Below are 26,764 nucleotides of genomic sequence, written 5' to 3' on the forward strand. Positions count from 1 at the left end.
TTTTTACGTAATTTTCCCTCATTCGTCATGCCACTACAAAAATTATTTAAAAATTATACTTATATTATATACTAGCTGACCCGGGTCCGCTCCGCTGCGCCTTATTTTATTTTATATGGAACAAAAGTTCCCTTGGAATATTTATATTCGACAATTAAAGAGCTTTTAGTGCAATATCATGCTACGAAAATAGTATATCGATTGACTAACAGTTTAACAATGGAGGCCACCGTAGCGCAGAGGTTAGCATGTCCGCCTTTGACGCAGAACGCCTGGGTTCGAATCCTGGCGAGACCGTTAGAAAACATTTTCAGCAGTGGCTTTCCCCCCCTAATGCTGGCAGCATTTGTGAGGTAATATGCCATCTAGAACTTCTCTCCGAAAAGGTGTCGCACTGCGGCACGCCGTTCGGACTCGGCTATAAAAAGGAGGCCCCTTATCATTGAGCTTAAACTTGAATCGGACTGCACTCATTGATATGTGAGAAGTTTGCCCCTGACCTTTAGTGGAATGTTCATGGGCAAAATTTGCAATTTGCAACAGTTTAACAATATAAGTATTCTTAAAATACTTTATTTCAGCCCGATATTCTCATGATATCTGATTTAGGGGTGCTTTCAGGTTGAGGTGGTCCCCCAGACACTTGGCCCTGAAAAAATATCAGCATTGTGCTCTTCTTTCAAATACCATTTATTTAAACCCCATATTGCCATTGGTTTAGGGTAGTTTACACGATAAGGCGTTCCCCAAACACATGACCCCAAAAAAGGTTGTCAAATTCGTTTGGCATGGTCGAAAAATTTACCCTTTGGGGGGGTGTTTTGGCGATGGGGTGATGCCCTTAATACATCGTCCTAAATTTGGATATCAAATTCGTATTCTACTCCCAAATACCCTTATTTGAGCCCCATATTGCGATGGTATTTTATTTGTGGGGTATTTTAGGAAAGGGGTAGATCCCCAGAAAATTGGTCCTGAAATTAGGTATTAATTCTTGCTCTACCCCCCAATACCTTTCATTTAAGCTCCACATTGACATGGTCGGTAAATATGCCTGATTTAAGGGTGTTTTGGGGATTGGGGTGGTCCCCCAAACACTAAGCCCTGAAAATATATCAGCGACGTGCTCTATTCTCATATATCCATGTATCATTTATTTAAAACTCATATAGCCATTGGCCTCAAAATTGGATATCAAATTCGTTTTCTAATCTCCTTTTAAACTCTTTATTGCAAAAGTCAGCAAATATGTCCGGTTTGGGGTATTGGCCCTAAAAACTATAAATATTTAGTTCCACTCTCTTTGACCCAAATTGTCTTGGTGAGCAAATACGTCCTATTTGGGGGTTGTTATGGTGGTGTTGGTCCCTGATGTTGGTATCAGATACGTGGTCTACTCCCAAATACCTTTAATTTGAGTCCCATTTTCCCCCATATTTCGGCAAACATGACCGGCTTGGGAGGTGTTTTGGGGATGGGCGGCCACTCAGTGAGTTGGCCTTGCAAATATATTTCGGAATCATGTTCCACTCTAAAAACCCTCTTATTTGAGCCTCATATTGCAATAGTCAGCAAATTCTTACTATTTGGGTGGTGTTGTGAGGGTGGGGTGGCCCATAGACACTTTTCTCGAATATTGATATCAGATTCGTGCTTTACTCCCAAAGACCTTTCATGTGAGCCTCATACTGCTATGGTCGTACATTTGTACCCTTTGAAGTTGTTTTTGGGGAGAGGCGGCCACCAGAAACGTGGTCCCACATTCGGATATCAGATTCGTATTCTACTCGCAAATACCTTTCATTTGAGTCCCATAATGCCATGGTCGGTAAATATGTCTGATTTAGGGGTGTTTTGGGGGTTGGGGTGGTGGATATCAGATACGTTTCCTAATCTTAAATACCTTTCATTTGAGTCCCATATTGTCGTGATTGGTGTATATATGTATTTGGTAGGTTTAAGGATGGGGCGGCCCCCCAGATACCCCATCCGAAATTTGGATACCAAATTTTTATTTTTAGTTTTCCATATGAGAGCACACAAAATTTCGCTTAAATCGCACCACCCATCTCCGAGATCTGGCGTTTCTGAAATTAATTTTTATTTTGTGGTTGTCTGCAAGTGCATTAATGATCAATATTAAATTAGTTTCGTTTTGTACCACCTTTCTTTGTGTGAACTTTAATAAAAACAAGTTTGCCAAAAATTCGTTATAGAGAGATTAGTTTGCGTGAAAATTTCAAATTGCGCTTTAAAAACAATTCTTTACAGAGAAAAATTCGTTATAGAAGTTAAAATAGGTGAAAATGACAAAAAAAGGTGTGTTTTCAATTTTTATTCGTTATAGAGAACAATTCGTTATAGAGAAGTTCGACTGTAATTATTTTAGAAATTGTTTGAATTGGAAATTCAATCCAATTTTTTGTGTTGAAAATTAAAATAAAGCGTACGTACTGAAACATTTATTTAAAAAAAAATGTTTTGTTTCAGCCTTTAAATTAGCGATTTTAAAACATTTTATGTGTATTTAGTTCTCTACTTAAACTTCGAATCAAGAATAAAAAACATTAACAAAAAAATCTTAATATTTTTGTACACTAAATTTTGACGCTCACTGTATGTGTGACATTATTATCAGTAATGAAATTGGATTTCTCCGATAATATTTGTACGATAACCTGTTCAGAAATCGGGTAATGACCAAAATTAATGTATGTATATATATATATGTATATATATATATATATATATATATATATATATATATATATATATATATATATATATATATATATATATATATATATATATATATGTATATATATATATATGTTAGTATGTATGAAGAAAAAATTGGAACAAAAACATTAAATTTCAAATGCAATAAAACCTTACTTAGTTGGCTCTCACAGAAAGTTTCGTCTACTAGCCGTACTTAAAATAGATTTTCAAGCGCCTTGATCTTCTCTCCAATTGCTGACACCTAGTTTCGTGATGTCTTACTCCACTTTCCTTCGAAATTTTGTTCGTTTGCCATCGCATTCATTTTCAAAAGACTTCTTAATTCAGTTCAATTTTGCTATTGTTAACGATGCACACATTGTGTGATACGAATGAAGCTAACGAATAAGACAATCACATTTCGAAAATAGCATGTGTTATTTTTTCGATTAGGGCGGTGATCTATTTCTTCTGAGAAAAACATACAGAAATCAGCTGTTTTTGCTGTCAGTCGGATGAAAGCAACGCCAAGGTTAGGTTATGTCATACAAAAATAAAATATGTATACTAGTCTGATAGCAAAAATGATGAATCGTATGTAAATTGACAATTTTGATATACATAATGCTTCATCCATTCTGCCAACATGGCCGTAGTTCTTCCATGTTTCCAAAGTCGGCAGTTATTGCCTCCGGGTATCGACCATTTCGTCGACATTGGGCAGCACGTGTTCTTTTGTGAGTCATATCCCTACATCTCGTATAGTCATCGACAGCAGAATATTTAAGAGATCACGTTATAGGCTTTCTCCATGTCTGAAACTTCGTTTGGTATTGAACCGTTCGCAACATGTATCAGCTAGCTTAATTCTGTAGGGATGCCAAACTCAGACATAGGCTGAAATACCTTTGAATGTGTAGGACTGTTGAAGGGGGATTTGGAGAATTGTTACTCAACTAAGAAAATCCAGCGATCTGTTTTTATTGGAATTCGACACAATGCAAACATCTGTTCTATGGTTGTTTATCTGGTCTAAAGCCCTATTGATAAGGCCACATTATCTTGTTGACTTTAGATTTTAATGACTCCAAATTTTGTTCTTTGCCTATAAAGCAGGATGTGCTTGTATCAGTTGAAAGTTTAATTCTTTGGACTCTGGACTTTTTTGTGGCTTTTGAACATCTCAATTTTCTCAAACTCACAAGGAGTGCTTTAGTCAAGCCATTTGGGTCAAATGAGTGGAGTATTCCGTTGCCATATGTTGCTTTTGCAGCATTTCGATATCCAGCTTCAGTGCAGTATCAAATCGCTACACTTCGGTTTCCTGCTAGAGCTGGCAAACTATCGATCGATATTTTTAAAATAAATATCGATATTATCGTTACTTTTCTATCACCTATATATGAAAAAAAAACGCTATAATTTTTTATCGCTTGTCTTGGTCTTGTCGCTTAAATCTTTATCAGCAAGATAGCATCATTGAATATTTTAGCTGACAGAAATTTCGTGGTTCTTACTATTTCAGCAAAATTTACGAAGCCAATATAAAATATCGATAGATTTTTGTTGGTCCAGTTTTTTGCTGTTTGTCTCTCTGAAGACTGATAGTAAGGAAGGGCCCCCCTCTTTTAAGGACTCTTTCCAAAATTGACTATAAAAAAAAAACTACCCGTACATTCATAATTTAGTCGGGTATGTCAGTTTCGGTATGCCGCAGTGCGTCACCTAACCAATGCTGTAATTTTTTGCTGATATTCTAGCCAGGATTTGAAACCAGGCGTTTAGCGCCATGGGCGGACATGCTAACGTGATCTCCAGTAGGGAGAAGGAAGTTGAAAACTAAAACTACTCTATAATACCCATGGGCCTTTTTTGAATATAAAAAACACGGTTGCGAAGATATTTCTAAAGAAATTAAATTTGAATCGAGCAGTACATTTCGTACCATAGTCCATATACATATGCGCATTTACATACCTAAACAATTTTAAAAAATTTACAGTTCTGATACCAAATACTCGTAATTGAGGAAAAGACATGGAATTCAACAATTGCCATTTGATGGGATATCAACAACTGTCCTTAGTCCTGTGTTGATGAGAAGGAAAAAGACGACAATTCATACAGTGTAGACGAAAATAGAAGCTGAACAAAACGTCCATAATAATTGCCAAGTACATAGCAGCAGCAGCAGCACAACTTTCCCCCAACCATCTTACCATCATCTGCAAAACCGATACGAATGCTTCCAGGCCCACATTCGTAAAGGAGCGACGTGAGTCGCATATATATGCATTCTCTACATCTCCACACATGAAGCCGCAAAAACTTCCTGAAAAGAAAAACAATTTTAATTTAAAGAAAATATTAGTGTCAAACACATTTTTTTTAAGAAAAGACGAATTGTAGACTTTAGACTATTTTACTCTTACACAACCGCAAACAAACACCTACCTACTGTACACACGCAAAAAAGAAAGAAAAACTGCAACAAAAAGGTGAAGCTGATGACATTTTACTTCCAAGATTAAGAACCCACTAAAACATCTTCCCTTTGTACAGCAAACAAACCTATATTTTTTGGATTGTATATATTTATACACACACACACACACACATATATACATATATATATTGTATGCATCTTTTGTTGAATTGACTGAAATATTTCTGCAAGTGGAGAGCTCTAAACAAGTAGGAGAGATACTACAAAAGTTGTATAACGCATTCAACTAAATTAAAAAAAAAATAATAAGTCATCCACACCAATTAACCAACCAAGTAACCTACCGTTGTGTTAATTTTTCCACATACCGACCAACCGCCGTCATTGAACACCAGAATAATATTAATCATTTATACGTCCCTTGCGCCTGCGTCTTACGCTAAGGCGTTATGACAAATTCGATTGCGTCCGGAAAATGCCCGCCTGTTTTAACGTCCGGCAAATATGGTATGTCACAGCAACGCAGCATTATCGATGATTCCAAAGAGTATATATTTGTTAAACTTACCGATTCGGCATATCGTGCAATTGAGGAGTATCAGCGCAACAAACAGGCAAAACGTTTACAAGCAGGACAATGTGCCAAAATACAATTTATTGGCAATGCTGGAGTTATACAATTCCCCACAGCTGAGGGCTCGAATGGACCGGCCGATGGCCGTAAATTTGGTTTTGCTATTGACGATGTTGAGGGTTCTTTGGAATGCATACAGCAGGCGGGTGCGGATTTGGACGTCCTGGGCGCACTCAATCATCGTATGCGTATACATGCCAATGATGATGTTTACGATACGACACGAACAAAAATGGCCATTGCCGAGGAGACGGAGAAGAGCAAGTGTATACGCGAGATCAAACCCAATCAAACAGATATTGGACGCAAGGTGAAAAGGCCTGTGTCGGCTGCCTCTTTGCAAGCATACACAAATGGTGGCAGCAGCAGCAACTGCAACAACAACAACAACAACAACAACAACAGTAGTAGCAATAGTAATAACATAATTAATGGCAGCAGTAGTTATTTAAGCAGCAACAATAACAACAGTAGTAGTAATAACATTAGTCGTAATAAATTATCAACGCTCAATCAACATTCACCACCTGGTGGTGGAACTGTCGGCGGCGGCAGTCGTCTAATATCATCGAATTCGAAATCCTCTCCGAATCCCTCATTAATGGGCGGCAATGGAACTATTGGAATTGGAAACAGCAACAACAGCAATGGAAATCATCGTTATGGCGGTAGTCCCTCAAATTTCTCCTCCTCCAGCCTGCCACCCTTTGCATTATCTGTTGCCAATAACAACAGCAGCACCAATGGCTATCATCAAAATTCGTCATGCGGTAATTCGCCGCCAGGTTCTGGAGTTGCAGCAACAGCGGCGGCGTCAACAAATCAGCCAAAAAAGGCACTAGTGGGAAATAACGGTAGAAATTTGCCAAATGGTTCATTGCTTGGTGGATCTAAAAGCTCCTCTAATGGTGGCCCAAAAGCCTTATCGAACGGCAACGGTGGCGCTAAAGTGGCCGATGTGTCGAGGCGAAAAATACGCGAACGCCTTATACATCTGCTTGCATTGAAGCCATTTAAGAAGCCGGAATTGTATGCCCGATTACAGAATGAGGGACTGGCCCCCAAAGAACGCCAACTTATAAGTAACATACTCAAAGACATATCGACATTATCGCGGGACAATACCTATAATTTACGTCGTAGCATGTGGAATGATGTTGATGAGAATTGGCCGTTTTTCACGGAGCAGGAAATACAACAATTAAAAAGACGAAAGCCTCAAAATCTAACTCCGCCCAACAGCTCCGATGCTGGCAGTTCGATATCTGGACAGAGCCCAACATCATCTACGCACACGGGAAGTCCTCCGCCTGCTGCTGCATTAGCGGGCAGCAATGGCCTCCATGGCTTAGGAAGCGGTGGTGGCTTAAAACGTGCTAGTCTAGAACCGGATTTATATGATGGGACTTTACCCATGGCTGGGCAAAGTAAGAAGCAACGCATAAGCCATTACAAGAAGGATACAAATGGCATAATGCTCCATGGCACTAATGGATTAAGCGCTGGCGCTAGAATGGCCTCTGGCATCGGTTATAATAATGGCAATGCTGCTTTCAATAATCATCGAACATCTTCGTCCGCCTATTCGCCACACAACTACAATACTGCAGCAGGCAATACAAATGGCAATGATGAGAATTCTGGTAATTCTGATCTAACATTTAATGTGCTCAACAATATGGATGATTTTATACAGCAACACACTAACGGAGAGCAGCAAAGTCATGGCGTCAGTGGGCTCGTGTCACGTAGTAAAACTACGTTCAATAGTAAAACTTCCTCCAACGCTAATGCCAATGGCAATAGTGGTAACAGCAGCAGCAGTAGTAGTAGTACAATAGCAACAACAATTACATCCTCCCAATCCTCCGCCTCCTCCTCAGTGTCTTCGAAAGAAAAACGAAATTCTAGTGGCAGCACTTCCAGTTCAAGTGGTTACTGCAGCAGTACTTCCACAAATCGTGAGTTATCCGCCATGCGCCGTAATAATTCTCCAACGCCATATGCAAATAATTTTGTGCCTGAAACCAAAACTTCGTCAAACTCTAGTAATGGTAATAGCAATAGATACCAACAGCAGCAACAGCAAAGGCAACGCCAATCTTCAACATCCCCCCCTAATAATTATAACAACCATAAATTTAACAACGGTGGCAGCCTGGGCAGCAGCAGCAGCCAAAGCCACAGCAATAGTGTCATACCAAACACGAATGAAGACTATCACCACAACAATAACCATAAATCATCATCATCCTCCTCCTCCAACTCAACTTCTGGTCGTTCCCGTCACCACTCTTCCTCTTCGGGGCGGAATGGTGTTATTGACCAATCATCAAGTAAACACTCAAGATCATCAACCCCTACACAGAAACATTCTAGTAAGCATAGCAATCACAACAACAACGGCGTACAGAATATCAATACCAACAATAATAGTGGTCCATATCCGTTACTGGCATCTTCGTCATCGTCATCTTCGTTGTCGTTGTCATATAATGACAATGCTCGTACACCACCCCAAACTGCCTCGCATTCTTCCCAGCAACAACAACAGCAACATCCATCGCCCACACAACAAATTGCCGCAGCTGCCTCTAGCTTCTCTTTAACCAATCCCCCCTCAAATGCAGGAGATGCACCTCGCTTTGATTTTAGCAAATACACGCCCATAACAAGCATTGAACAGAGGCGACGTTACAAGACTGAATTCGAAAAGAATTACGATGAATATCGCAAACTATTGGCACAAATCGAGAGTGTTGGCTTACGGTTTCGTAAATTGGCTGAACGTCTGAACGATGTGCAACAGGGATGTCCGGACTATTATAGCATTAAGGATCAGATCGTGTCTGAATATAACCGTATACGCAAAGAGGAGGCCATCAATCGTGGCAAGGAGCGTTTCGATTATTTACATGAGAAATTGGCTCATATCAAGCAATTGGTAATGGACTATGATAAGAAATTGACAAGTGGTATTGCAACAGTACAACCGCAAGCGCAGCAACAGCAACAAGCGCAGCAGCATCAACAATCTACAGGGTCAGCGCTGCTGCAACAACAGTCGTCATCATACCATAACAGCTCGAATGGCGCAACGACAGCTCACTTATCACCAATGCTGCAGAGTAGTGGGGAAAGTAATCATTCACCTCCGCTTATGGTAATGAATGCTAGCAATGGTGGCGGTGTTGGTGCTGGCGTTGGAGCCGGTGATGATGTCCTAATAAATGTGTCTAATGGTAATTGCCTACCACCTAACTCCACGTTGTGCGCCATCTCCTCCTCACTACACACAAAGAGGAGTTCGAAACATCATAGTAGTAAGCAGCAACAAAAACAGCAACAACATGTTGAACACCACCAGCAGCAACAACAGCAACAATACCAACGAGAACACTATGAACATGAACATCATGAGCCAGAAACGATACAAATGGACGAGCAGCCGCCGCAACAGTTAACGTATAATGCAATGAATTGGCAGGCGAATGCATACCACCACCAACAGCAGCAGCAGCAACATCTACCCGCAAATGCAATGCCAGATATAAAAGACCACCACCAACAGCAGCAACATCAGCTGCATTCTGCAACGGCATCTCCAATTCATAACAATGATTCGGACTCTGATAGTGATTCTTCATCTTCCTCCTCATCGAACGATGATAATTCGGATGAGGATAATTCTGATGCCTCAGATGATGACGATGATGATGATAACTCTGATGATGATGATTCCGATGATGACGACGACGATGACCAATGATCAAGACCGTAGCTATGACCCCCCTTTGTTACTTGTAAACCAATGATCATGATGATAATAATGATGACCGACCGACCTGACCTGACCCGACCCGCAAGCAAAACAAACAAACCAACAACAACACTTATTATTATTATTACTATTGTTCTTCAGACACTACTACTACTACTTCTTTGGTTTATATGTGTAAAATACTTTTTTAATTATTAAAGAATAAATATTGCATAACTAGAAAAATTCAAATATGTAAACTATTTCTTAAGTGGATGTGTATGTGTATGTGTGTGTGTGAATGAATGAAATGAAAAAATGACCATGGCAATGATGTTTTTAAATCCTCTTACACAACCACATGCTCTTTTTAGTAGTACTTTGAAGTGCGAAATGCGAGTTATCGCTCTAGTCGAAAAGATGAAACTCTATTTAGAAAGTCAATATGGGATTAGGATGGTGCATCACAAAAAAAAAAAAAATTATATAATCTGTTTAATAAATAATTTAGCTCGAGGTCCTATTTTGTAAGCGTTTTAGTCTTTTTTTCTCAATATTTCGCAATTTCCATTAATTTCTACAGATTTGCTACAATTAATTGTAAATTTTTCATAAAAAACAACTATTTTCACAGACTTAACTTGTTCTAATGTTAAATTTGCGTAAATACATAAAATATCGACAACTAACCTTAAAACACAAATAAACTTATTCATTAGTAGCTTTACTATCATCGTCAAAAGTCCATATGACACTGTAGATGTTTCGAACATCTTTCCTTTCTCTATGACATGCCGTTAGATTTTGTCGGTTCTTTCAGTGTTCTCTCTGACATGCCGTTAGATCTTGTCAGTTCTTTCAGTGTCGGCTTTGTAATTTATTCTCCTCCTTGTTGGTAAGTTTATGGAACACATCCATTTATTCTTGTGTCATTTCTTCTTTGTTGAACTTTGGTTCTCTCGTACAAGATGCGTACAGTGTCAAAGTGACAGGTACATTTTAGTTATTTTATATAAGGTCTGTTCGCATACTTTTCCGGTAATACTTTGCCAATAATAAAATGCACGAGAGTTAGAACAGCAGATTTTCATAAAACTGCAACTCGATGCTGTACATTTGGAGTTGTAAAAATGGGTCTGTTGTAGGATAAAGATAACCATTGCCAATTTGTTGATATGATGTTTGTTGTTGTTGATATATTGTTATCATGCAATAACACGTACTTTGAACTGTATTGCATAAAATACAGGGACATAACCTTTCAACGGTACAGTTGGTGTATTTTATTTTTGTCTTATCCTGTGCAAGTCATATATTCTGGATAGAATTTCAATGCGAAATTCGCACGACATCGTGCAAATACATACAGATAATAATAATAATCGTTTAATCGTGATTTGCACTATATAGTACTGAAATAAAACACAGCGAGTATAACTTGGTGTACATTGAACCGATTCAACATTTGAACATTTAGATAAGGTAAGGTTGAAAAGAGGGTGCATATATTAATCCGCCCCATGCCACTATGGACATCCACCTAAGCCAGTAATCGGCTTGTTGTGCGCTCTAAAAACTATAAAGTAACCTCTTAAAAGAAAATTTTGAATTAGGAACTCCGTGCTACTTACAAAATCCTTAATTGTTTTCAATACCACTCCCCTAACTTGGTTCATGTCTGGTATTGTGTCTCCACCTAAGTGCCGGTATCTGTTAGACGCGAAAGCCGGGCAATGACAAAGGAAATGCTCCAACGTCTCATCATCTTCCCCACATGCCGCCGCTTTTAGATAATGTTTATCAAAAATTACCATAAAAAATAACATATGTAAAATACAACATTTTGAGCACAAAATTCCTCCCCATAAAATCACCAATTTTTGCTCCGAATCCCATCAAATCCTCAAGTCAAACTTTGGACACCCATTTTCAAAAATATAACTCCAATTTGGGGCGAAATCCCCAATATTGGGTCTCAATTACCAAACTTCAAAAATTTTGTTCGCTCTCACGCACTCTTCCGCTCTTTTCTGCTGCCAAATAAAGTTCGCCAACGACTTCCAGTAACAAGTTGTGCAATTGTGCCCGAATTTTTGAGTACATGAAAGGTCTGTACTGCGTACTTTTACAGTAAAAGTAAGAGTAAGAGGAGCCTTTACTCCACTTTGCTATTTATTGGAATTAACAACTGGTCTTCATAAAGCAGCTTATCAACTTATAGAAAATTGCAGTTACCAGTTGATATAGCATGACTTCGATAGCTATGTGGTGCAAATTTACATATTTGACTTGTACCGCATTTAAAACAAACCTAATATTTTAACATAGTGAATAGTTTTGAATATACATACACAGGGAGGCCACCGTAGCGCAGAGATTAGCACGTTCGCCTGTGACGCTGAACGCCTGCGTTCAAATCCTGGCGAGACCATCAGAAAAAGTTTTCAACAGTGCCTTTCCCCTCCTAATGCTGGCAAAATTTGTGAAGTACTATGCCATGTAAAACTTCTCTCCAAAGAGGTGTAGCACTGCGGCACTGTACTCACTGATAAGTGAGATGTTTGCCCCTGTTCCTTAGTGGAATGTTCAGGAGCAAAATTTGCATTTTGCATACATAGATATGCTGGTGAATATATATATATATATATATATATATATATATATATATATATATATATATATATATATATATATATATATATATATATATATATATATATATATATATATATATATATGAATATATATATAGCTTATGCCACTTATTTAGTTTGACAGCCTGCGGAAAAGTAAATAGCCAATTGGCTCAGCTCTATTCTTGGTGGTGCAAATCATCCTATATCCATGACATTGACATGTATTAGGCGGCCAGTCACTTTTTTCTCTGTGCCACATTAATATATATATTTGCTTGTAAAGCCAGCGAGCCAGAAAGCCGTTGGCTCGATGGTTGGTAAGGGTGGCGAAAAAGGATAACCTGGCCCTTCTGTTAAATTTTGTCTGCTATGTAGCCTCGTCTTCTCGATGTAACGGGGTTAAATAAAGGTGTTTTTCCACATCATATATAGCCCTGAGGCCTTCCTACTACAAATATTCCAATGTTGTTGTTGATCATATTTGGATGGATTCTCAAAGCAGTCAAAATTTCCATATTTGAAAGAAGGAGTATTTTAGAAGATACAGTCCTCTACGTAGATGTATCGCAGATGTCCTTACCCGCTTCCGCTGGCTTTGTATGCCAGCCGCCAACTTTAATTATTCCATTTCACTTAAAATAAGAGGTTTTCAATGCTTGTATTAAATCGGTTGAAAACAAGCTTAATTACTTTCACAGTCCATTCAAATTCACAACACAAAGAGTGTTGTGAAGTAGTTTTTACTTAAAATGGTTTTTTCAAAAAGGGTTTTTTTTTTTTTGCTAACATAAAAACTTGAGCAAAATAACATCCATTTCCTCCAAAAGAGCGACTTTTTAATATGAGTTCTCTGGGGCAGAGTCAATTTTTAATTTTTTAATTTATATGAGACACAAAAAATCAATATAATTGAATTTTTGTTTGTTGTATATTGAAACAAAATTCCGATGGCATTATTTCGCTTCGTTGCCTTGCGTCTAGCTTTATCGAAATTGATGTCGATAAAAGCATGAAATCCATTCGTTTTAGGAATAGTTTATATATTTACAAAAAAAAAAAAATACATAAACTCAATGAGAATGATGAGACAACAAAAACCTTAAGAAAAAAAATAAATAAAATAGAAATATACATTTAAAACAATCAAAATGTGTTGAAATTACTTTTAAGCCTAAGACATACAGAAGGGAAAAAACAAATAAAAAAACTAAATACAAACATTATTTGCAAGCAAACAAAAATCCTCAAAAAAAAAAAAAAACTAATAAAAAGAAAAGAATTTTATATATATACTATAAAATAAACTTACACTATACTCTATATAAATAATTATTATATAATTCAACTGATGATGAGAGAGTTGCAAAAGTTAAACTCTAGAAAATACTATGAAAGAAACAACTGCAAAGTGTAAATGCATAAAAATAAAAGAATGTCTGACAAGAAAATATTTTTTTTTATTTTACAATTGTGTAATAATTAGCCAAGTAAGAATGAAGATATAAAGAACCCCCATTACATTTTTTTTAATCAAAAAGGCATTTCCTTTTATTTCGAAATTCCTACTAGAAGAATTTTTTTAGTAGGGCATTCTCTATCCAACATACCAATTAATAACCATTATAGTCAAAATTCAAAGTCGAAAATAACGTACGTATATGGAATTCCAATGTGGTTATTTACCCAAAAAAAGAAAATTATAATGAAAAAATCAACATTTTTCGTATCGATATTACCTAGCTATATTAGCAGTGTTTAAATTTGAGTGCTATGCAGTGCAAGTCGAGATATATCGGTTATAATTTTTTTTTGTTAAATTGTATTATATCGTTTATTATACAGTACAAGTTGCACTGTTTAGGGCTAAATAAAACACTGCAATTTTGTACAACAAAAATCTCTCACCAGGTTGTGTTTGATAATGTTCGCTGTGTAATGCTTCTAAGCCTAGAACGAGAAAAGTCATTCACACTCAGTGTATATGTTTATCGTATTCGATTTTCGACGACTACGTCTGTGTCAAGTTTATATTTTGTAAAATAAATTAATTTTAATCATTTCGTAATCAGATCAAAAATTAATCAATTTATAAATTAAAAACTTATTGAAAATTCATTTATTTTCAATAGTTTTTTTTTTTAATTGGATCAATATAAAAATTAATTGAAAATTTAAAAAATGGCAATCATTTATTTAATTGGATTAATTAATAACTAATTCAAATTTTCAATATTTTTTTAATCATATTCGTGATTAATTCAGTAAAACAGTTGATGGAATCAACTTATTTTGTGCTTGGAATCAAAATTTATTATTTTCAAATTCGCAGTGAGAGGTCGACCTCGCATGTATGTACGTAATATTGACGAAATATAAACTAGAATTTTCGGCAGCCCTATTCGAATATTTATTTTGAGATAAATAATAAGTGTGACATATTCTTTGCGCCTTGTCCTACTAGGAAAACATACTCATTTCGGTTCGAAGCTTAAATATGCGGCGGGAAAGTTTAGGAGGTATGCTGGGGAAATGAAAGGAGAGCACCACACTAAAAAGCTTGTGCCGAAAAGTTCCATTTACAAAAATAAAAGCGTTCTTTAAGAAAGCATAATATTCGCACAAAATCCCAAGTTCAAAAATGTATGTTATTGCTGAGCTGGCGTCAACTAGTTCAGTTCGCTCATACCAATAACTTATTTAAGGAAATAATAAACTTGTGGTAAAATTTTAAAAATATTTTTGTTTTAAATTGTACATTATGGGCATGTACAATGTGGCACTGAAATATTCACAGTGAGTTTTTGTTTTTTAAAAAGAAGATATGATTCTTCGACTAAATTAAGTAGATTTCTCGTAATTAGGTCAGCTTGCTCCATAGCCCTGGTTTTCTCGAAGCAATTCGGCCTCATTCTTCTACCACAAGTTTTGAGATGTTTTGTTCAAATCACTTTTTAGCTGCAGCTTCTTCCATTCTAGCAACATGATCTAGCCAGAGTAGGCGAGGTATTTTAATACGCTTGACTTTGTCAATGTAGACGAATATATATGGGACTATTGAAAGCAGTCTTTAGTCGACAACCAGAAAGATTGTCTTATGGACGTGCAGATATGCGAAAGGACCCCATCCCCCGGCATTATCTTTTGATGGTATGGAAATTAAGCAGTCACTGGGTTCTGGGCAAGAAGATATTACAAATATCATTTGCCAAAGTATGTGTTCTATAGGCCTTGTAAGGCTTTTTTTAAATATCTAAACCACCTACATCAGGTAAAAAATGTATGCATGTAGAAGTAGGCTTTAACAACTGGGCCATGGGCAAAGGAAAGCGATGGTTTTTAGAGATACGTCTGCTTATTCCTAGAGTAAGAAGGTTTACCAGATATACCAGACTATAGAATAGAAACGCACTGAGATCAACAATGAATACCCCCACCATCCCTATTCCGTGTCCCAATATTCCCAGGGGTCCTAAATTGCGGGCCTCAGGTGAATTGGAAGATTTGTTTGTTTGAAACTTCAAAACTTTTGGAATGTACAGTGGTGAAAAAAATAATTTTGTTTATTCTTTATTTTCGACCCGGTAGCCGAGTTGTTAGCTTGCTTGGATTACCAGTGCAGGGGTCGTAGGTTCGATTCCCGCCAGAAGCCTTAGTCTATCGCTACTGTGGTATCACAATGGACTTAAAATTGTCGAAGTGAGTCTGTAAAGGACTGCCACTCTTACCCAACCTTAACCTAACCTATTTTCCCTCAATATTTCAATACTGAGGAATTTAAGTTTAAAAAACGTTTTGTGCTTCACTGAACAACAACAACAACAAAATGTAAAACCCTATATTATTACCAATAATATAAAAATTTGGTCGGTTTGGTGCTGTTTGGCGGAAAAAAAATTCATTTTTGTATATTTTTGCTCTGTCAAAACTTTTTTTTTTATTTTTCCTATATTTCCGACAGACATACGCCTACTGCAAACTGTTGCTCTTGTAATTGGCGCATATAAAAACTGTTATAGTTCTTTAAATGTTATAAATGGATTGTTTGATCATAAGTTTAGTAAATTTTATCAAAAGATGTGAAGTCTTTCGCTTCCTTTCTCTATTTATTATTTTTTTTATCACCTTAATACCGTCTTCAGATGTGTGATCCTGCAAGCCATCTTAAAAATTAATGTTTTTAATTACGAAACGAATTTTGAAAAACCCTTTTAAAACATTTCTGGCCATTGGTGTTTTTCTCCTTTCAAAATTTGAGTTATTTTGATAATTTCCCTTTTATTTTTTCCAAGTGAATTTACCGGATATTTCACCATATTAAGCCTACGTGAATTAAACGAGATTTTATATTCATTCTGAAATCAACAGTACTGCGAATAATCTGGTTCAGTCATTCATTAAAGTATAAATATTTTCTTACTTTTTGTTGTTCAATATAATTATTGGTGACTATTGTCCCTATTATTTTTTCCACCACTGTATATTAATGCAATGGGGAAATAACTTAATTTTAATCCGAAGTTAAGAAACATCTCAACTTTATTCCCCGAATGTTTTTTCATTGATTAAATGCCTGCCATTCTTTTGTCCTATCAAGCTATTATTTACTTTGAATAACGGACACATGTGCATTTTAATCTCCTCCTATTTCGATTACATGTGCTTGTAGTTATCGATTACTTAAACTTAATGCTGAGTTTACATGGCACATCTGATGTATGGTCATTGTAATAGTATTGGCGAAAACAAAGGTGTATTTGATTTTTTTCGATGAATGACGTCTGTCGATTACCGTTTCCAAAGAAATGTGTAATCATTAATAAACAGATATTGAAAAACACGTTCTGTGACAAATAATGAGAAGTAAAGTATGAAAAATTAAATAAAATCAAAGAAAAGAAAAAAAAACGATGTACCGTTTTAGGCAAAAGCTGTAATCAACACGTACACACGATGAGTACGATCATGATGTGCCATGTAAACTCTGCTTAACAGAACTATTTTGATGTATCGTTACATGTCTTCTTGATATTTCAAAACTAACCTTTTTGTCGATGTATATATTTAATGGATAATCGTCTTTTCGGGCATTACATTATTTTCCACAAATACAATATATAGATTCCTCATTGTCCAAGTTTTCTTTTAACTCAATAATGTCGGATTTGTTAACTGCTGGGAATAATTCTTTTTCTATTCCTTTAAAGAGTTTTTACAAGTCAAACATTTTCGAATAATACAAGTAGAATCATGTTTTCCCAAGATTTCTTGTCCCTTATTAGGTCATTTACTCTACTATAGAAAACAAAACATCTGTCACTCCCACATTTTTGGTATCGTATTTATTCTCGACCGGGCTTTTAATTTATTTTCTTTTCTATAAACCATGTTATTACAATAAATTTTCATTTGAATTTTTAAGCATTTGTTGCATAGTGTTTTAATTGCTTATTATTACATTTATACATATATAATTACATATATGCATAGTTTTTTAATTTTATTGCTTTCAATTATAATTTTTCTCTTTTTATTATTAAATGTAATGATTATTATTATAAATAAAACAAACCCCATATTAAATTTATAAAGTTGTTAAAATCATAATAAAAAAAAATCAACACCTGTGCAATTCTTAAGAAATTGAGAAGAAAAAATTATAAAAAAAATAATGTGTTTTATTTTTCCAAAGGCAGAGAGTTATTTTAGTAATACCCACTTAGTATGTTAAATGGAAATATGATGACTAAATGACTAAAATATTGTTTCTATATTTGTTCGGCCACGCATGTTGTTGTACCTTGCTGGTGTTGTACCTTAACCCATCGGGTTAATCCGGTACGTACAACCGACTGCCATGGGATTGCCTATGTATGTAATCATATACCAATGCTAGAATTCTAGTTTTTTTATTGTCAATAAAACAAAAACTTTTGCAAACCTTCTATGGTGGTTACATTACACATTTAACCCGGGAGGGAGAACTCAACAAAATTTGTATTTGTTTTTGATGAAGAAGTGAAAAATCATTTCCGTACATACAGCCCAATTCTGAAATTAATTTCTCCCTCGAATAAAATCCTCCTATTGTGATTGAATGGGAGAGGGAATTTCGAATTTTCGAAAACAGCTGTTTTGCTTTAGCTGTTTTATTTTGGCTAAACATTTGACTATTATTTTTTGGAAAAAGAACACTAAATGGAAAAATAAGCAAAACAGAAGTTATAAAGGTTGCTAAAAAAAGTTTAAAAAATTGTTTACTGTTGCTTTTGTAATGTTTGTTTTAATTTTTGTATTTATTATGGCCTACAGCTTGTCACCATATTTCTGTGTTGTGATAACAACTTTTCGTCTTCATCCAACAATTTTTGGCTAAATTAGATGCTTCCAGAGTGGTCTGGTAGACAGATTAATTGTGTTGTGTTGTCCCTGGTTGCATGCAGGGTACACATCCTGCATGTTGGCGTGTTCCCTTGCCAAAAGGAGTTAAGGTGGCTGAATCGTTATATAAAGGTTTGCTTCTCCTTCGTCGTCATAAATGCTGTGGTGGTCTGGCTGATACGCCGTTTTATCTAAAGGCCTACTTTTATGGAGCTAGAACTTGAAGATCTAATCGACATTTCTGGGCGGCGGCCGCTTTTCTTTGTGGTTGGGACGGCTGCTGGACATATTGTTGCCGAAAAGCGACTTTTGGATTTATTCTTACTCCTGTGGAGTAAATACTGCCAAATGTGGCGCCAAGTATCTTTGAATAATTGCCCACGAATTAAGGAACAGGCAGAAGACTAATTGCACATTATTGAGTGCCGCCCGATTCTACTTTAAGCTCAATGATAAAAGACCTCCTTTAAGTATCCGACTCGGAACGGAGTGCCAATAAATTTGAAAAACTTAGGCAATTATTCTATGGTGGGTAACTGACATATAAACCGGGAGAACCTAACAAATTTGTACTTGTGTTTGATGAAAAAGTGAAAAATAATTTCCCTACATTTTAAATTGTTCGTAAATAATAAGAAGTGGTACAATTTTTTTATAAAAACAATAAATAATAGCTCCCTTTCATTTGTTTGGGGGAATTTTTTTTTTTCAAGTTTTACCGTCTAATTCTCTCTTTTTCATTCATTCAGAATAGCTACTTTATTCCCTGGGAGATATTTCCCTTTTTAGAGGTTTGTTTAGAATAAGGGAAAAGGTTTGGGGAATAGACTACCAGTAAATTGTTATTCAGAATAGGGGAAAAGGGAGTAGGGAATAAACGCCCAGGGAATTGTTATTCAGAATAGGGCTGATAATAAATTGTTCGTAAATAGTAAGAAGTGTTATCATATTTTTATAAAAACAATTAAATTCATAATTTTTTATACTAATTCCATAAGTTTTCGGGATTTTTTCCCATATTTTATCGTCTCATTCTCCTTTTATTTCAATTCAGAATACCTACTTTTTCCCTAGGAGATATTTCCCTTCCTCGAAGTTTGTTTAGAAAAGGGGAAAAGGGAGTAGGGAAAAATAATCCCAATAAATTGTTATCTCCCAAGGAATTGGTATTCAGAATAATGCTGTTTGTCTGCTCCCCTACTGCTAGCGGCAGGCGATTTGATGATGTTTTCCCCCTTCAAACTTGGTACAAACTGCAGAAGCATGTGCAGAGGACCCCTAAAGGAGGTCAAATGTGACACTTATGGGTCGATTATGGATATCAATTAACCTTCAGTTGTATGGTAGTCTGACAACGCAACCAACATTAAAATGTGTTTTATGTATGCCAACTTTTGTCATTTGATGCCGGCAATAGTGTTTTGACAGTCCCGCAGCAAGAAAATGTGTAAACAAATAATTAAACCACTCAAGAAAATGCTAGAAGTTGTGAAATACCATGAAGAAACTTTTTATTTTTAATATAAAGCAATGTCGAACTATCTTTTTATTTAAAAACGTGTGAAAGATCTTTTATGTCACAGTTAGCTGCTCTTCTCAATGGTTTTCTTCTGGTGTTCCAAAGCATATTTTTTTTACACTTAGAGCTGCATTTATATCCAAGTTATTTTGCAATAAATCAGCTGCCTTATAATGGAAATACGTCCTGCAGGCAGTAGCCAACGGTCTGTAATCCTTTTTTTTTTGTAGCCAGCCAGTTTAATTTTTTTTCTTAAAAATTTTTTCACCCTAGGTATGTTCGCGTACTTTTCTAGTAAAAATTTGCTGGGGAGTAAGAGCCATTTTACTCTCTTTAAAAAATTTGTAAAAGTACGCGAACGACTTCCAGTGAAAATTTGCAGAAAAACAGCTGATTTTTGTGTTGGTTGGTTTTTTATATAAAAAATGCTGGCGATACTTGTGAGGTATTTTCCTTAGATAAACGTCAATTTATTGACCCGAGAGTGAAAAGGCTGGAGGGGGAGCCATTCGTATAATCGTGATCTCCGTGCCGCTGGACAGCGATCACAAATTACCGTCTTCCGTTGCGCCAAGTCGCGCAATGCGCCGGATCCAGACAGTATCTCTACACTGATGCTGAAGAATCTGGATCTGCCTGGAGTCGATTACGTTGCAACTATCCTCAGCCTATCAGAACACTATTATAGTACCCGATGTTTGGAAGATGGGCAATCTGATCCCGCTACTGAAACCTGAAAAGGACACTAACAATGCGGGGATGGCCAGACCGATCTCCCTTCTCTCATCACTAGCCAACACGCATGAGGAACTACCCCTCCCGCTCCTCTCGTTGGACAATTTCCATTCGGCGAGCATCAGAATGCATTTCGAAGGCTCCATAGGACTACAACTGCTTTACATGTCATCACCGTATACAAAAGTACACTTGTGCTGAAAAGGATACCTTGCACTAACCATCTAATGCTTTTGGATATTGAGGCTAGATAAATTGCTACGATCACTGATGTGAGACTAAGGGAGTTTGCTATTTGGTTATGTGGCGGCTACGGAAACTTTCAAAATATCTGTATCCGTTCACAATTGTCAGACTAATTTGCACAAATTTTTTCAAATCCCACTGTGCGTCACTTGTTTAACTGTCAAAGAAGACCCACTCAATGCCATGGCAGCATCTTCCCTCCTTAACAATTCAAAGGAACGGCGTTGGGTTTTACCAAGCTCTCCGATAAGGATGGTTCCATCAAAACACTTAAGAAACCGATAATTGCTCTTTTCTTGGTGTCTGGAAGGATACAATGTTTTAAATTGTCAAGATTTTCTAATAATTCCACAAATTTCGCACTTACCTTTTAATGTTGAACAACCGACTTGAGGTAAAATTACAACTTTATTTGTCGAGTTTCCTGTACCTAAACACTAGCTGCTGCCATGAATCTTCATTAAAAGTAAATAAAAATGAAACAAATTTAATAAATACCAATAAACAATATTTATATTTTTATACCCACGACCGTAGGATAGGGGGTATATTCATTTAGTCATTCCGTTTGCAACGCATCGAAATATCAATTTCCGACCCTACAAAGTATATATATATTTCGGATCGTCGTAAAATTCTTAGACGATTTAACGATGTCCGTCTGTTCGTCCGTCAGTCCGTCCGTCAGTTGTAATCACTCTACAGCCTTCAGATAGAGATATTGAGCTGAAATTTGGCACAGATACGTCTTTTTGATGCACGCTGGTTAAGTTCTTGATGGGTCAAATCGGACCATATTTGAATATAGCTCTATATAGACCGATCTAACGATAAAGGGTTTAATGCACATAAATGCTTTATTTTTATCCGATTTCGCTGAAATTTGAAACAGTGAGTAAGTTTAAGACCTCCCGACATCTGAACAGATCGGACTATATTTAGATATAGGTGCCATGTAGACCGATCTGCCGATAAAGTGTCTGAAGCCCATAAAAGCTTTATTTATTACACGATTGCGCTGAAATTTGAAACAGCGAGTAGCTTTAGGCATAGGACCCAATTATGGTTTAGATCGGACTATATTTAGATATAGCTGCCATATAGACTCCATATTTTCTAACAACAAGAATTATTGATTATTGCGGATTTTAACCATGGTGAAGGCTACAAACACCAACACATTTGCAAAAAACAAACAAATGAACTGGCATTGGCAACTTTAGTTGAAAGGTGCCATCCGTAATGCAAAAGCCAACTGGGAACGCAATTAGACTAAGGTTGCCATCCAAAATCGACCCATAAGTATTTTGGGATAGTTGTTGGTCAGCATTGCTACGCCCTCTACTCTTACATTCATCTGCCGGTTTATTTTAGTGTACATAGTGAACACTAAAATTTTTGTAGTGGCACATGCGAGCCTTATCACTTAAGCCAAGTTATCAGTTACCGCTTTTCGAAAACGCAAACCTTGCCACAAAAAAGTTTAAATGCACACTTTAATCTAATTTCTATCCAGTAAGAGGAATCTCAAATGAATGCATACTTTAAAACAATAAGATTTGGAACATGTACGCAAAGCAATTTTTTTGCCTTTTCATGAATGACGTCCTTTTACACTGCTAGGTTAGGTTAGGTAAGAGAGGCAGTCCTTTACAGACTCACTTAGACAATTTTAGGTTCATTGCGATACCACAGTAGCAACAGACCAGGGCTTCTGGCGGGATTCGAACCCACGACCCCTGCACTTGTAATCCAAGCATGCTACCAACTCGGCTACCGGGGCGCCCATTACACTGTTGAAGGCACCCTAAATCTCAAGATGTGCTAGCATTGTACGAGGGTGAAAAGCAAAAGCAGCCGACCTAAAAAAAATGAATCAAATTTGGGGAAATTTTTCTTTATTCCTCAACATAAACTCTAATACATAGTTATGACACGAAGTTTACCGTAGAGCTGGCAAACTATCTACAGCACTAACAATAGTTTAATTTTTGTATCATTATTGTGTATCATGACGTGTAGTGGGGGTTGAGTGATCGCTTGATGATGTGTGGAGGTATGAGGCGATGACGTCCCAATTGGAATCCCCTGTGTAGATGTTGAGTGGACTGTAATCTAGTGGGGGTTTCAACATATTATTCCTCGTAAACAGGGGAATAATAAGTCAAATGAGAAAATGAGGTATGAGAAGGAGCAATAAAAAGACGGTGTAATAAAAGATAGGTGTATTTTTCACAATATAATTCAATGTACACTTCAGTTTTATACAACTAATTCTACACGAAATTCTTAATTTAAAGGGACAAATTAAAATTTGCCAATCTATAATTTTTAACACTATCAATACAAATGGTAAGATAATTTTTTTTTGAAACGTACCAATTTTTAATAAAAATGATTGGATTAACGAATAATTTCGTAATTCATCAGTCAAAATTTCGTTTTTTAAGTAGAAAGTCTTCAATTTACCCAAAATAACTGAAAAAAGGACGAGTTTGTCCTACTTTGCTCATTTTGTGGCATGCGTCGATATTGTCACTTTAGAAGAATAGAAAAATGCAATCAAGCACAAATGCATACGAGTACTAGCGCATTTAGATTCCAGAATTGTTGCCCGCTAAAAAGTGGTATTGTTAAAAACCTCAATTTCTAGCCAATCACGTTGAAATTTTGTGCGTTGAATACCCCTAATCTAATTTCTAAAAGCTGTAATCATTGGCCGATTTCCTTCCATGATATCAGAAGGAAAGGCCCATAAAGGGTTTAGAGTTCTCAGACCAAACATTTGTATGGCGCTTTTCATATAGCTTATCCTGTCAATCAATCCCTCAAACATGGCTCGAATATAGCTAATTCGCTATTGTACAAGTATCCAGCCATGTAGTGGGTATTCAGAGCTCAGGCCGGTCGAATTTGAGCATTTTACAAGTTTTCTTTGAAAATATGCATAATATATTTAACAAATTTGTCGATATTATCGATAGTTAAGAAGAAAAATATCTAAACTATCGAATGGAGCGAATATGGATAGTTTGCCAGCTCTACGTCTACGGTAATATTTCTTGGATGTTTTATCACTTGAAATTTTTTTTACACAAAACACGATGTAAACTGAACTAATTGTATATAAAAAATTCTTGTCTAATATAAGCCTTTCAAAAAATAGATTTCCTTTCTGCAGAAACATATTAATTTAAAATGAAATACATGAAAACATTCAAAAAAACCCTACTTTATGTCTAAAAAAAATTTTTAAATATGAATTAAATAAAAATTTAAATATGAACATTTTTGTTGAGATAATGAGGGAGGAGAAGGACATTAGTTTTTTCAAAAAACAACACAAAATCTTAAGATTTAATATTAAGCGATATCAAACATTGTAAAATATTCATAGACTATGCAAAAAACAAAAACACTTATAAAATCAGCCTACAAGAAGTTGGTATTGTGGGACTCATAATGCAAGAAGTTATGGTGATGAATAGTTTTTAAAAGGGACACCAAAAATATTAATGTTAAAAAAGAAAATACTAAAAACAAGTACAAAGATTATACACATTATTGTTTCGGTTTTCCGCTGATTAGGTATATTTTACAATTCCAATTTTAATATCTTTTTGTATGGCCTTATCGTTTTGAATAGCGAATGGAATATTTTCGCGACAACAAACGCATCCATTTTATATGAATTTTTGTTTTAAAGTAAAAAGGTTAAAAAAAAACATCTATAGCATGATTTGAATTTTGTTTTAATTGTACACCACGCCTATCTATCTATATACAACAATGTGCCTTTTTACAAAGAACTTGGCAAATTTTTAGTTATTTTAATTAATATTGAAAATTATATTTAAATTTTGAATGAAAAATAAGGTTGCGACGAGTATTCGACAAACACCTGATAATTTGTTTTAAAAAGTAAAATTGAGATCTCACTTAGTTGGTAATCGCGGACTATTTATTCCGTTAGTCGAACTCAGAATACATTTTCAAGCACCTCAATCTTCTGTGCTCTTTTTCGAATTGCTGACACTTTATTGTATTTTTCCACTTTGTCTTCCCATCGGAGTTTTTTTTCTTTTGTTCTATTTTTCGGCTGTTGAATATCCAGATCCAGAAACTCTGCGACTAAGGTTGGTTGCGTCCAGAGAGATCTGGGACTGGCTGGACAGTTAAATAGATAACGTGTGGTCCCAGGTCGGGACAAACATGCTGCACGTGAATATCAATCCTTGCTCTGTAGGAGTTGAGGCGGCTGCATCTCCCGTATCGTAAATAACCCAGAACAACTCAGATTTGCCGGCGGAGGTCAATATCTTTTAGGTGCAATGGATGACTGTCGTTCTCCTAGGACCACATTCACCCGGTAGCTATTCATCGCATCTGCTACCGTGTCTGCATGAATGTTAACTGGACTTGATATGCTTGATATGCCTCTAAATCTAGAGGTTCTCTATTGTAGTGCTAAACCTCATGTTTCAGATCATGTGGGGTGTCTCTGCAATAACATCTCGGAAGGTTTTGGCTACACAGCATGTAGTAACGACTTGAGGACCTTGTTTCTATTTTTGTCTTTATCGCGAATTGCTGTGGCATGTGAGAAGAATTTGTAAGTGGTGACAAAGATGACACCAATTATTAAATTTTATCTTAAGCTCTTAAGACCTAAGTTCCGTAATTAAAAATTCCTTTTTATTTCAATTGTCCCAACGTTTCGTCAATTTTTGTGTATATCTTCAGGGGATATGTCTATTTAATTAAAACATTACATTTATTTCAAATCTTCATGACAATTTAATTAACTTACAATAAATTAGGATATATTCACATGAATTTGTTCGTCAAAAGTACATTCATTAACAACACGACATTAATTATATTGGAGACAACTTAAATTTTAATATCACACTTCTTTATATTCCAACACGATAACTTATACTAATATTGTTTCTGTCCTCTTTCAAGTTCGTCGTCCTATCTATTTTTTTTTGCATTCTTAAGCTTTCTAAAGTGTATCTCTTTCTCTCTTTGTTTTCTTTATCTCATATTTTGACATTTTCTAAGTCTGCCCTTTGTCCACTTTTCTAAATATGTTGCGCCAAAGCTGTTGTCTGCATTCCTTTTTCAATGTCAGCTCTGTGTTCTCCCATTCTTGTTTGCAGCGTTCGTTTTGTTGTTCCTACATATACTAAATCACAGATTAGTTCGTTAGTTCCCCTACATTCTATTTCGTAAAAAACATTGCTTTGTTGTTTTTTGTTTGTCGATTGGAGTTTTGGTGTTGAAGAATATTTTGTTGTTTGTTTGATTCGCTCTTTATGCATATTTTATGTTGTTTGTTTTGTTCATTAAAGCTCTTAAGCTTTTGTTATCTGTTAATCCAGGGATGTATTTGAAGCTACAAAATCGTTTGGTTTCTTCATTCGTTGTAGGGTTGCCATAAGTGCTGTTTAGTTTGCGTTTTATTTATGATGTCAACAAAAATTTACGAAATGTTGGGACAAATGAAATAAAAGGAATTTTTATTGGCGGAACTTAGGTCTAAAGAGCTTAAGATAAAATTTAATAAAATCGAATTGGACCAAGAAAATCTGAATACACCAAATATATTGGGACACTTGATGGTCGGAATTGTCACTTCATCGCCCATCACTTTCAGCTCCCTACGCACCTCATGTGTGTATGT

General features: G+C 35.9%; 2 protein-coding genes across 6 annotated transcripts in view; both read left to right on the forward strand.

Annotated features, from left to right (window-relative positions):
* The window catches only part of LOC106090200 (RNA polymerase II elongation factor Ell), a 51,693-nt gene extending 41,880 nt beyond the window's left edge, over window positions 1–9,813 (forward strand). For both annotated transcript variants that reach the window (XM_013256315.2, XM_013256316.2), the window contains exon 3: window positions 4,724–9,813. In XM_013256315.2, coding sequence (XP_013111769.2) covers window positions 5,617–9,570 — 3,954 coding nt within the window. In that variant the 5' untranslated portion in view covers window positions 4,724–5,616 and the 3' untranslated portion in view covers window positions 9,571–9,813. The remainder of the gene's footprint in view (window positions 1–4,723) is intronic.
* Window positions 1–26,764, forward strand: part of LOC106089968 (chromodomain-helicase-DNA-binding protein Mi-2 homolog) — a 109,291-nt gene that overhangs the window by 46,269 nt on the left and 36,258 nt on the right. The window lies entirely within an intron of this gene.

This window comes from Stomoxys calcitrans, chromosome 1 (assembly GCF_963082655.1).
Source record: "Stomoxys calcitrans chromosome 1, idStoCalc2.1, whole genome shotgun sequence".
Lineage (NCBI taxonomy): Eukaryota > Metazoa > Arthropoda > Insecta > Diptera > Muscidae > Stomoxys > Stomoxys calcitrans.